At 29.5% G+C, this 13162-nt stretch overlaps 1 protein-coding gene across 1 annotated transcript; it reads left to right on the forward strand.

Moving 5' to 3' along the window:
- Positions 1 to 6878: 6878 nt before the first annotated feature.
- Positions 6879 to 12474, forward strand: LOC114271668 (transcription factor bHLH167). Its single transcript, XM_082893476.1, has 3 exons — positions 6879 to 7099; positions 8098 to 8406; positions 12236 to 12474. Exons 1-3 carry the CDS (start codon positions 6974 to 6976, stop codon positions 12302 to 12304), a joined length of 504 nt encoding a protein of 167 aa, XP_082749602.1. The 5' UTR covers positions 6879 to 6973; the 3' UTR covers positions 12305 to 12474.
- The last annotated feature ends 688 nt before the right edge of the window (positions 12475 to 13162 follow it).

Genomic DNA, 13162 nt, shown 5'->3' on the forward strand with positions numbered 1-13162 from the left:
TAGATTACATATATTAAAAAATACCATACACTAATTAAGAAATAAAAAATCTTTATAAAATATTTTATGATATTTTTTTTCATAATCTCTACTATTATTGTTTTTTCTCTATAGTGCTTCCCTTGACATTTTCTTGTGTTTGTCGGAGAAAAAGAGGGTCAAGGAAACGGTAGTACTTTTTGCGGCGGCTTCCAACCTGGCGCCGAAATTAAGGCCTAGTTTGGGAAGACTAAAAAAGTGCACTTTTTGTCTTTTTGGACTAAAAAATTGAGGTTGAAAATATGGATGTTTGGGTTAACTTTTTGACTTTTTATTGAAAAATGTGTAATAAAAAATTGTAAAAATTGATTTGTAGGGAAAAATTTGAATTGGGAGTTGTGCAGCCGTAATTGTTGACTTTTGGTGAATAGTGTTAACTTTTTAGCTTTTTGAGTAACTTTTTGGCTTTTTGGCTTTTTTGGATCTTCCCAAACTTGGCCTAAATGGATCATTGCATATTTTGGAGTGGGCGGTGGTCTTCCACAATAATTTCTCCTTCCACAGTGACCAAAAGCGAAAAGGACAATTATTTTTTACATCGGAGTTGTTTGGAGTGTCTTAAATAAATATATTTTATCTTTTTAGATTAAAAAGTTAAGAAAAAAAAGATGGTTGTTTGGATTATTTTTTGACTTTTTATATAAAAAAAAATGTGTATTAAAAAATTGTATAAATTAATGTATATGAGAAGATTAGTAGTGTAAATTGTACAGTCATACTACTGCGCAGCTGATTGATGCTAAGAAATAATTGACTACTTTCCGGGCATTGCACTAGACAGTGTTGTTCGGCCCGTGGAAGCCATCACGGATCCCGTTTTGATAATCTGAACCGTTAAATATATAGAACTAGTCGAGTACTATATGGTTGTAAAAATACACGTTGATCGGATATCGATAGCTATCTAATCAGATTAGTTTTTTTTCAACCGTTAACTATAACACATCAATTTTTTATACAAAACTGATTTGATCATGTAGTTAGCGATATCCGATCAATGTGATTTTTAATAGACATATAGTACTCGACGAGTTCTACACATTGCACGGTTCAGATTATCAAAACGGGGACCCGTGATGGGCCCCCACAGGTAGAACAACAGTGTGTTAAAATTGCACCCCAACTGTGCAATTTTTCTTAAAAAATGCAGCCGCATATCTGAACCAGTCAAATCTATATTGTAATTTTGTATGTAAAATTAGTTTTGTATTTTTTTTTTTTTAGTGAATAGTGATAACTTTTTAACTATTTGAGTAATTTTTTGACTTTGTCTTTTTTTGGACATGCCAAACTAGGCCTTAGCCTCGTTTGAAAATAGATTATTTTAATAATATTTTAATTTTTTATTAAAATAAAAAATAAAAAAATTAATATATTTAAAATAATTTTTAAATTTTTTACAAAAAGATATATAAAAAGTAAAGAAAAAATGCAATCTTTGGCTTTTTAGTATAAGTCGTTAATTTTTTAGTTTTTTAATGATATTTTAACTTTTAAACTAAAAATTAATGTTACCAAACGAGACCTTAATTACATGAGCGGATTTAAAATTCTCATATAAGAAGGTGAACATATATATTAACAAAAATTTTAAAAAGAAAGTATAAATTATAATGCCAAGTTCTATTAATTTAACAAATAAAAATAAGATGAATTATATAAATAGTATATATATATTTTGTATCCACATTTTGTTATAAAAAATAGTAACTATAAAATAATTTATATATTAAATTGAGGCATCTTGAATTGTTATGCTCGACATTAGATCACGTTACTAAAAATATTTATGATAGAATTCATATTAAAATATCATACAATTTCTTTGTCAATCAACGTGATTAAATAATTAGCTAATACCGTATTCAATTATTTAGAAATTTCGACTTGTAGTTAACAATAGTTATAAAAAAATAATTTTTTTATTAGTTTTATCTATTTTTTTAATATTATATTTTGATCCTATATTTCATATATAGAGTGACATTTACTTAAAAAATTTCTTAAAAAAAAAAAAGTAGAGAGAGCAAGTCTCTATAATATATAAATAATAATATTATAATATAAAAGTAAACTACCAATATGTCCTTATAGTTTGACTTAATTTCTATTAAGTTCTGTTGAAAATTAGTTCTAGTAAAATCGTCACTACAAGAAAAAGAGGCTATCACCACGTTTTTTTTTCTGACGTTTTTGAAAAACGTCGTGAAATCTCCTATACTTTTCTCCATTTTGAACAAATTTAATTACTCATCTCGTTTTGTACACCAATATTAAAAAAATTGTGAAATAACATTTACTTGTGATTGAAGAAGCAGGACTTCTCTGATCAAAAGAGAGGCGCGGCCTTAGAGAACACAGCGTTGCTTTTGAGAGAGAGAGAGAGAGGCAGAGAGAGAAATCAAGGCCTTGGATCTTCGATCTCTGTCGATTCTTTGGTTGTATGATCTGGAAATGCTTGTTCTACACTTGATTTGAATGTTTGTCTGTAATATTGTTTGAATCCCTCTTATCTAAGTCGATCTAGGGCTCAAGGTTAGAGTTTTTTGATATGGATTTGTTACATTCACACAAGATCTGTAGACTTTAATGGTTTAGACTAACGATTTATGGTTGATTTCTAATTTCTTTTCTTCTGTTTTGTATTTTCTCTTTTCAAATCGATTTTTCTAGGGTTTTGAGTGCAGTGTTAATGTCTCTGATCACGTACAGGATAGCAAGCAGCATTGGATCTGGATCGTTACCAACAGTGAGTCAAAGCAAGCTCAACGACGTAGAGATGTAGATCTTATTCTCAGATCTGCTCTCTATCCGATCAGATCTGCTCTCTCTGCCTCTCCGATCTGCTATTATGGTAATATCAAATCTACTTTCTCAATCTCTCCGATCGAATTTCACATATTCTCTTCATTGCTCTATGAGATAGAAGAGGTTTGCATTGCATGTGTGGAGGGAGGGAGGTTTCAAAAAAAACCTACAAAATGCCAAAACAGGGTGTTAAAAGGAAAGGAAGAATGAATCCAAAAAGTAAAGTCTTCTTTAATTTCACTCTCCTCTCATTTCATGTGTTGTGGATGATTCTTTCCCCTTTGTTATCATTTCCCAGTTTCTCCTAACCGCTTTGCCTTCTTCTTTCATTCTTTTTCCTTCGATTCTTTCCATTTCCACCCCAACCTATGTTTTTTATATTTTTTATGATTGTGTGATTCTGATTCATCACACTTAAAAGGACTTGTAATTTCATTGGTTTTTATGTAAAATACTTGGTCATGACCATGGGTTGTACATTCTTATTCATTTCGCTTTGCATGTGTTTGGGTTTTGGTCTAACTGAAACAGTTCCTGCAAATTCTCTCATCACAAAGCTTCTAGGTTTCAATGCTACTTTTCCATCAAAGCGTTACTCTGGGTATGCCTCTTCCTTACCATTTTGTGTATTTTGACTTCACAGCTTTGTTTGGTTCCTAGAATTGTCAAGAAAATAAAAATTTTCTGAAAAATGTGAAGAAATTGAGTAGGCATTTTCCATAAGTTTGTTTTCTTCTTCTTCTTTTGTTTGATTATCATAGAAAATCAAGAAGTACAAGTAATTTTATTTCCCCATTATTCATTTTTTTTTCTCAACAAATTCAAATTCTAAACATAACTTAGAAATGTTTTGATTTTGGGTGTGATGTGAAGGTATGTATCAATAGATGGGAATCCTGCAAAACAACTCTTCTACTACTTTGTCAAGTCGGAAAGACAGCCATCGAATGCTATGCCTATTACACAAGTTATCACTTGAAACTTTATGATTTGATGTCCTTTACACAAGTTAGAAGATCGTGACACGCGTCCAGGCAAAATCATAACACTCCCAAACGTATATTAACTTGTCATCAATTCAAAAACTTTCTTGTGTTTTTTTTTTATTATAAATTTTATAACAAGCTTCTTGTTGGTAACTAGCCCTTGAATTGAATAAACTGCATATGCTTGTGTTACAAAAGTCAATGTGGTTGTTAATCTAAGAGATGAAATGATAAGTACACACATATCGTGCTTTTATAGCGTTGCTCAAAATCAATCATACCATTGAATGAAGACACTAATCCATGGCTCCAAATTCAAATTCTTCTGTTTTTTATTTTATTTTATTTTAATAATAAATTTATTATTTATTATTAACAAGTATCGTTCAGCACAGGAGGGGAAAAGATGGTTGTGGCAGTTACTATCGGTGGCATGCTTGTCTCTGGCTGCCAAAATGGAGTAAACAAGAGCTCCTGTTTTGTTAGACTTACAAGTATTAGAACCAAAATTCATGTTTGAGCCCAAAACAGTTCAACGTATGGAGCTCTTTGTCATGGCCAAACTCAAATGGCGGTTGCGAGTCATCACCCCCTTCGATTTTGTAGATTATTTCTTTGCTATGCCTATTACACAAGTAAGAAATACTTCTTTACATATTTTTGGTCAATTCTCAGATCATGTCACTGTAGTTAATATACATTAATGGATCAAATTGATGGTTCTCATCACACACATACTCATTTAGTGTATGCTAATGCTTGAAATGGTGTGTGGCCTTGCTACATTCAGGAAGGTTTCTTCTATAACAAATATATGATGCACACCAGCAATCATTGCATTATCAACATGAATCATTGCATTATCAACATGAATGATCAGCAAATATATGATGTACAGCAAAAGAAAAAAAAAAATTAATTAGACACAAGAACCCCAAAACTAAATCCATTCCCTAAAATGTAACTCCTACAATATCTATCAAAAAATAAAAACTCTCCTAAAATGTAGTTTTTCTCTACAATAGTGTATTAAAGCACTTTTCATTTGTCAACAAGAAAAGCAAACAAGTGTTGCAATTCTTTGCAATAATAGTCTCTCTTATTCTGTGTGCATTGCAGGTTTGCTCAAGCTCTCTCTATTGAACATGGAAGGTTGCCCTGTTACTGCAGCATGCTTGGACTCTCTTACAGGTTCACTTTTGCCTTTTCTTCTCCTTTGAGTCGTCGCCATTTTAGTTATGTTACTGAATATTGTGATAAATATTGCATTTTGAGATAAGGGTATGTGGGTTGGTCAGTGTTTTTCCCTTCATTTTTTGGTTGGTGACTTGCCAACTAAAATCCTTGGGATTTGATAGCCTAATTTCTGTAACACAACAAAATTTTTGTAGGTCCTCTTTAAGGAGAGGATTTTGGCATATGAACTTTTGTTTGTTAATGCACAAAATTGGGATTCCAATTAAGAAAGGGAATATAGAGCTTAATTACAGTTGCCAATGATAGGCTTAAAGTTTATATTGATGGGCTTTAGTCTTTTTTGGAAAAATAATAAATAAAGAAATGTAATAAATCCCTTAAACAGAGCCTTCTGTTAAAACCTAAATTGTTTTTAAAGCTTCTTTTCAATTCTGGACGAAAACAAAAATTTTAGCCCTAGTTTTTGTTTAAATACTATTGAAGGAGTAAAGTTGTAACTTAAATCATAGATTTGTGTCAGGAGCAAAACTCTAACCACCTCTACCAAAAAAATTAAACAATTAAAAATAAATAAATGCAATCAAGTGATTAAGAAAATTAAGTTTACAAATTCTTCAATTTATGTTTATTTTGGTGAATCTGATTGTAATTTATGTTCTGATGCAGGTATGTAAACCAATGAAGACTAACAGTGAACTCTCTCATCAATTTGAATCAATTTGAATTTAACTCATCCAAACTTGAAATTTATGTTACAGGCAGGAATAGATTTTTGAAATGCAATCTAGTAAAGTTCAATAGTCTCTTACTTTGGTGATATCTTGAGTTGGGGATAATTTTCTTGGTAGTAATTTGCCATCTCTTGTATAGTTGGATCAACCATTATAGCTCAACACTTCTTTCTCGGTTAATGTCTTTGTTAAAACATGATTTGTGAATATGTTATTTTGTGATTAATGGTGATTGGATATTAAATTGAATGGGAAAGTGAACTAATATTGTATTTGATATTTGAATGAGAGTTATTATTTCATGTTAGTGTTATTTTTCAGATTTTTTAGTTCAATCATATAAAATTAGCACAATTTTTTTTTATAAAAAGGGCCTACTACCACGGCGTTTCTAAAAACGTCGCTAAATATTATATCAATGGTTAGATTTTTCAAAAAGAGTACGACGGCGTTTTTATAAAACGCCGCCTATAGTAAATAGCCACGTTTCTAAAGCATCGCAGAGTTATAGCGACGGCCGCATCTTCGGCGCTTGGTGCAAAACGTCACAAAAGGTTTAGATGGCCTTTATGAGACCTATACGCCGCTAAAACCCTCATTTCTAGCAGTGCGTCGTTCAAAATAATTTTTCTAGATGATTTTTTGTATGTCACTAAGAATTGACAATTAGTCATTTTTTTGTCATTATTTTTATAAATTATCGCTAAAACTTAAAATTAGTAACTTTTTTCTGTGATTAATTTTTTAAATTGTCACTGAAAATTAAAAATTAATAATTTTTTTATGACAATTTTTTTAAACTGTTATTAAAACTTATAATTATGATATTTTTTATGACAATTTTCAAACTGTTACTGAAAATTAACAATTAATTAGTGACATTTTTTAATAATATTTAATAAAAAAATATCATTAATTTTCATCAAAATTATTAAATAATAAATCTATCTATTAAGATTTAAAATCGTAGGGTGTTGATTTCCTCTTGGGGTCCATCCTTGCCTAAGTGTTTACAGTAGATATTCTCTAAAACCAATCTCTCTCTCCAAAAAAAATTAGATCAGAGCACGTGTGTTCATACACATACACATACATGTTGTCAACGCATCTGGGGCTCTCTCTCTCTCTCTCTCTCTCCATATATATATATATATATAGCATCTTTGGTTGCTTTTGTGGAGAAAGAGAGAGCTCAGATTGAGAAGATACAAAATGCAGCCAAGGGGGAGTGGTAGCTCATCAAAACTTAATCGAAATGAAATTGAGAAAAGCCGAAGATTGCAACTCAAAGATCTCTATTCCAAGCTTGCTTCTCTCATCCTTAAACAACCCTCAGAGGTACTCTCTCTCTCTCTCTCTCTCTCTCCATGGAGAAAATATATATAACTTCAATTTGATAATACACTTCATGCATGGTGAACTATGATGCCAATCCAAGCAGAGCAACTAAAGCCCCACTGTATATTTTTTGACTTACTTTTACAAAAAGTTATCTACGCAGCGTTGATTCGTGAGGCTTTTTTCCATTGCAAAAAATTCTCCATTGTTGCCTCCCGGTGCAGGTAGTCTGCATCTTCATTTCATAGTCTCTTTTTGAGAAAAAGATAAAAAAAAAAAAAGAAACAAACTTCAATACAGCAGTGATACCTGAAAAATGAGAATATTAGTATCACTATTCAATAATTTCTTGTTCATATTATTAGTATCACTATTCAATAATTTCTTATCTTTGACCTTTTATGTATATGTGACAAGCTAATTGTACCTTGAAAAATGAGATTGACCCTCTACATGACGTGACTTTATTGTTTATTAGTAATATGACATCATTACTGTTGCACATTCTGTTTAGTTGAGGGATTTAAGAAGAAAAATAAAAAAAGTAGGAAAATATAAATAAAATATACTTATATTTTACCTAGTTTCATGCACTTTTTTTTCTTTTTCTTTCTGAATCTCTCTCTAAATCTCCAAACCAAACACAACGTTAAAGACAATCCCCAAATTGTTGTGCCTTTCATGCTGGTCAAAGCTTACCTAGTAAGAAATTTCGAAACCTAAGCTACCTTATCGCAATTAAAGTACAACCGCAGTTCACCAGCCTTTATGGCCCTGGTCTCTAAATAGACTTTTTTCCCTAGTTGGTCCTCAGAGTTGGGCCTTCTTTTCGCACTATTACAGATATGAAAATAATGAAAACAATTCGGATCAATTATTATTATATCTAATATTTACTTGTAATGTAATATATTTTTGACATATCATCAAGCTTAATATGATTTTTTTATTTTTTTATTTTTTTTAATTTTATTTTATTTTATTTTATTTTTTGATAGGAAGGATTGCCATTACGTGATATGTTGGAGCAAGCCACCAAGTATGTGGTGGAGCTGAAACAGAATGTGGAGGAGCTGAAGCGGAGGAAGGCGACCCTTAAAGGCTATGAGGGTGGTTCTGAGGAGAGGTTACCGGTCTTGATGGTACGACACATGGGTTCAACTTTGGAGGTGAATTTGAGTACTGGGTTGGACAAGAAATTCAAGTTACATGAAGTTTTGAGTGTTCTCAAGGAAGAAGGACTTGAAGTTGTAAGTGCTAGTTACTCTACTGTGGGAAACCAAACCTTCTACACCATTCACGCTCAGGTATATATATATATATATAATTTATAAAGTTCTATAGTCCTAGAAAAATATCAGAAAAATACATTCTACGGTTAAGATTAATTATCCCACTATATAAAAAATAGATCTCAACCATGCATCACTATTCTCGGTCAATTTCTGGTCCATATTTTTTGATGCATACACTCTCTCTTTTACGAAAGTCTAAGTCTCCGTTTGCCAAGAGCTAAACGGAGTTTTTTTGGCTATTTTAGTCACAAAAAACAAAACATCACATCCAACCCATAATCATTATATTCTTCTTTCACAAAAAAAGTCAAAAAAACCAAAAAGCCAAAAAGTCCTTACCAAACCAAACTTTACTTTTTAGCCCAGACTAAAATAGTCAAAAAAGCCAAAAAGCCAACCCACTTCCCAAACGGAGGCTTATTGGCTTAGATTTGGGTCAACTGTAAGGTTTTTTTTTTTTTTTTTTTTTTAAGTTATATTTGAAGCAACTTCTCTCCTACATGTTATTGAACTAGAAAGGTCTGATTCGGCTCATTGTAATAGTTCGTCTTGTTAAGTTTGTTGTGCACATTATTTATACAAAAAAAAATAAGTTGATTTAGTGATTTGATCAGATCATATTTGTCTATAAAAAATGGACAAATTATATAATTTTGAAGATAGCCTGTTTATTTTTATTTTATTTTTTTTATTTTTCTAGACAAATATTATCAAATCAAATGACTACCAATAATGTTCGATCAACTTGATTTTTTGAATGAATAATGTGTTTAATGAGCTTCACAAAATGAACAATTTGGATAGTATGATGGGTTGGCTAGGAGCTGCTCCGTTGTATGTATATGTATATACATTACTTGACACATTTTAATTACACTTTTAGAGTAATCATTCACTTTCTAAATTAATAAACAATTAAATAGAAAAATAAAATGGGTGGGTTTGGGATTATGGTTGGTTTTTTAGTAATTTTTTTACTTTTTAATTTTTTTATAAGTTAAAAAAGTTGATGCGCTTAGAAAGTCGTTAAAAGATTTTTTTTTTTTTTTGAAAAAAAATTAATGCGATATTTAACTTTTTCCGCTGGTGACAAATAATTTATTGAATTTTTAATTTTTTTTTTCTTAACACCCCAAACAGTCAGTTTAGTCTTTCTTTTAGCATTTTTTAAATAAATAACACATATTTTAATATATAAATTTAACCATCTCATTAAAAATATTTTAGAAAAATTACATTTCGGTGTATATTTTTAAATCAATAATACACTGTACAAACATTAAAATGCAAAGTCATAATTTTTTCAATAATATTAGAAATCTACATTTTGCACCCACAAATGCATCAATAATGATGTGACAAAGATGGTGAGTTTTATATAATTGAGTGGATGATCAATCAAAAATTAATATTTGTCGAATCATATCATTTTTGGTTAAATTGTAAGAAATTATTGAGTCTCAAAATATTTTTGTAATTTTGTTTTATTATTTTATCAATTCGTAATTAATCTTTTAAAACACCACTACCATGTAATTCTGCCAAATGTTTATAGCAAGCAATTGCCTGACCAAACTGAATTTTATTGTCCTTGTACAATTCGGTCCACACGTCAATGCAGACTCCAGCCTCCACAAGTTTTCATGGTGGAGATTATTTGCTGGTCTTGGATAAGTTGACGTGATGTTACAATTAAATTTTATGGATGAAGACTTATTTTGGCTTATTTTGGGAATGTAATCAAAAGTCTCCTTTGGACTTTTTTGAAATGTTAAAAATTGGTTTTTTTTTTTTTTTTTTTTTTTTTTTTTTTTTTTGGTGGTTGATGCCATTTGGGAGGTTGGCTATAAGTTACATGGTAATTTATAAATATACCCTCCATTCACTATAAGATTTGTAGAGACAAACACTTTATCATTTTGCATGGGAGGGGATATTTTGATCATTTTACATTATGGCATGGTGATGTGGCAATATTAAAAATGATTAACTAAAAAAGTTAAAAAGTAATTTTTTATCAATTTCTCAAATGACTTTATAAAAAAGCCAAAAAACTTGATTAAAAGTCAAAAAATCACTTTTTACTATCTTTTCAAAACAATCATTTAACAATCGAGTAAAAGTTAATTTTTTAGTATTTCAAATTTTTTTAAGTCATTTTATCTCTTTAATGTTTTACATGTTTTTTTAAAAAGAAGTCAAAAAAAATCAAAAAAAATGACTTTTAAACCATGCCTCAAAATAATCCTAATTCGGTAAGAATCAATATTTTTTATGTAATTTTTGAAAAATAATATAACAAGTATTTGTTTGGTATGTGCTAAAATAGCATATATTTTAACACATTATTCTATTTGAATCACAATCGTCTTATTTGAATCACATTACATCTCTACCATATCACTTTAAACCCAATTCATATTTCACGTTTTTTCATAAAAAATCAAAAATATATTAATCTAAGACTTTCCAAATAACCCATAAGCCTCCGTTTGGGAAGTGGGTTGGCTTTTTGGCTTTTTTGGCTATTTTAGCCTGGGCTTAAAAGCTTGGTTTGGGAAGGGCTTTTTGGCTTTTTTGAGTTTTTTTGTGAGAGAAGAATGTAATGATTATGGGTTGGATGTGATGTTTTGTTTGTTATGGTTAAAATAGCCTATTTTGTTTTTTGTGGCTAAAATAACCAAAAAAACCTACAAATCCACTTGCCAAACACAGGCTAAATATTATATGTTGAATGGTATAAACTAATATTCTAAAATCACCCAATACATTCGCTTGTATAGAACCATCCGTGCTACTTTGGATTTAGGCCGGCGTAAGGAGATCCGGACTTGACATAACTCAAATATAATTTGCCTATTTAAAAAGAAAAACTGAATTCAAATTGAATTTGATTATGAAAAATTCAATAAAATTTCATTCAAATTTGACTCCGATTCAATTGATATGCAATCAAATTCAAATTTTATTTTCATTTTTTAATTACTCAAATTCAAATGTAAGGAAAAGAGAGGGGGGGAATGATATGATGGCATAGAAGGGGAGTTTGGATGTAAAAAGAGAAAATGAGAAAGAATAAAACAATAAATAAGAAACTACATGAGAAAATAATTTGTTTTATTGCATACTGACAGTGAGTGATAGAAAATTCATGCATTATAAAAATTTATTGTTTTACGAGTGTGATTAGAGTTAAAGTGTGTTAAAAAAAAATTTAAAAATAGTCTGATCGGATTTATCTAATTTCAATAGTTAATAATCAAAACATTCAAATTCAAATTTGATCAGATTATCATGTCAAATTTTCTTTAATGGATTCAGGTTGGGTGGGGTTGAGTCTAATTTGGTCAAACCAATCCAGTCATAGATTTTTTATTTTTTTATTTTCATTTTTTTATGGCCATTCACATCCTTACTTGAACATATAAAAATATAATGTTACAATGATAAAATTTATTTTATTTTTTATATTAAATTTGTTCATTAATTGTTGTGATACTTCATACATTATTTATGTATTGATATCATGCATTAAAAAACGAAATTCAATATACTTAGAGACATCCCTTTAGTTCATTTTAGAGAATAAAATTAGGAATTTTATTTTCGTCTTATTGAAAGTTAGTCATTTGTTCAATTTAGAAGATGCTTCATACATTATTTATGTATTAATACTATGCTTAAAAAACGAAATTCAATATAATGAGACATGAAATAATATATAAATATTATATAAAAATTTAGTCATTACAACGCTAATAAAAGTAATTTCCATTGCATGATGATGATGTTGGAGTGGGTCCATCAACCATATTAACGCAAGCTGACTGATGATTTGCAGATTTTATATTCAAGAATTGGGATAGAGACTTCAAGAATGCATGAAAGATTGGAGGGACTCATTCATTGAATTTATGTAATCTTTTTGGTCTTAGCCACTCCCACTGTGACCTAGTCAGAAATGGTTGGAGAGAGAAAACGATCAAAGATTTTTGTACTTTGCAGGGATAGACTGTGTCCGCTGACTCCATCAATTCGATCCAAAAAGATTAATAAACTTTTTTTATTGCATTTATTTTATTTGTTTGCACGCAAAATTTTGTTTGTTACACTCGTAATTTTGTTTGTTGCACTCAATCTTCTACTCTCTCTCTCTCTCTCTCTCTCTCTCTCTCTCTCTCTGTCCTCTTTTTAAAGTTCAAACATTAACACATGTGACTGTTTCTCTCCACTTCACATTCAATATTCATACAAATACACAATATATATATATATATATATATAATTTACTAAAAGTCTTAACAAAGGTTCGACTAAATACACCAAATTAAGAGCTAGGTAAATTATTAATAAATCTTAATAGTTAAATTTAATTTTTATAAAGTCTCATTGAAAATAAGTTTTAATACAATCGTCGTTAAAAATAATTTTTTTGTGACAATTTTTTGTATATGTACTAAAAATTGATAATTAGTAACTTTTTTATCATGATTTTATAAATTATCGTTAAAACTTACAATTAGTAACTCTTTTGTGACGAATTTTTCAAACTATCAGTAAAAGTTAAAAATTAGTGATTTTGTAAAAAATATAATTAGTAATTTTCATTACGAAAAATATAATAACGATAATTTTTGCAATAAAAATATTTGATCCTTAAAAAATAATTTTATCTCTAAATTTTGGTCTCTAAAACTTTAATTTTTTGTAGTGTTAAAATTTATAATTAGTGATATTTTTTATGAAATTTTTTTCAAATTAACGTTGA

Source organism: Camellia sinensis, chromosome 10 (genome assembly GCF_055761805.1).
Source record: "Camellia sinensis isolate YWXY chromosome 10, ASM5576180v1, whole genome shotgun sequence".
In the NCBI taxonomy this organism is placed as follows: Eukaryota; Viridiplantae; Streptophyta; class Magnoliopsida; order Ericales; family Theaceae; genus Camellia; species Camellia sinensis.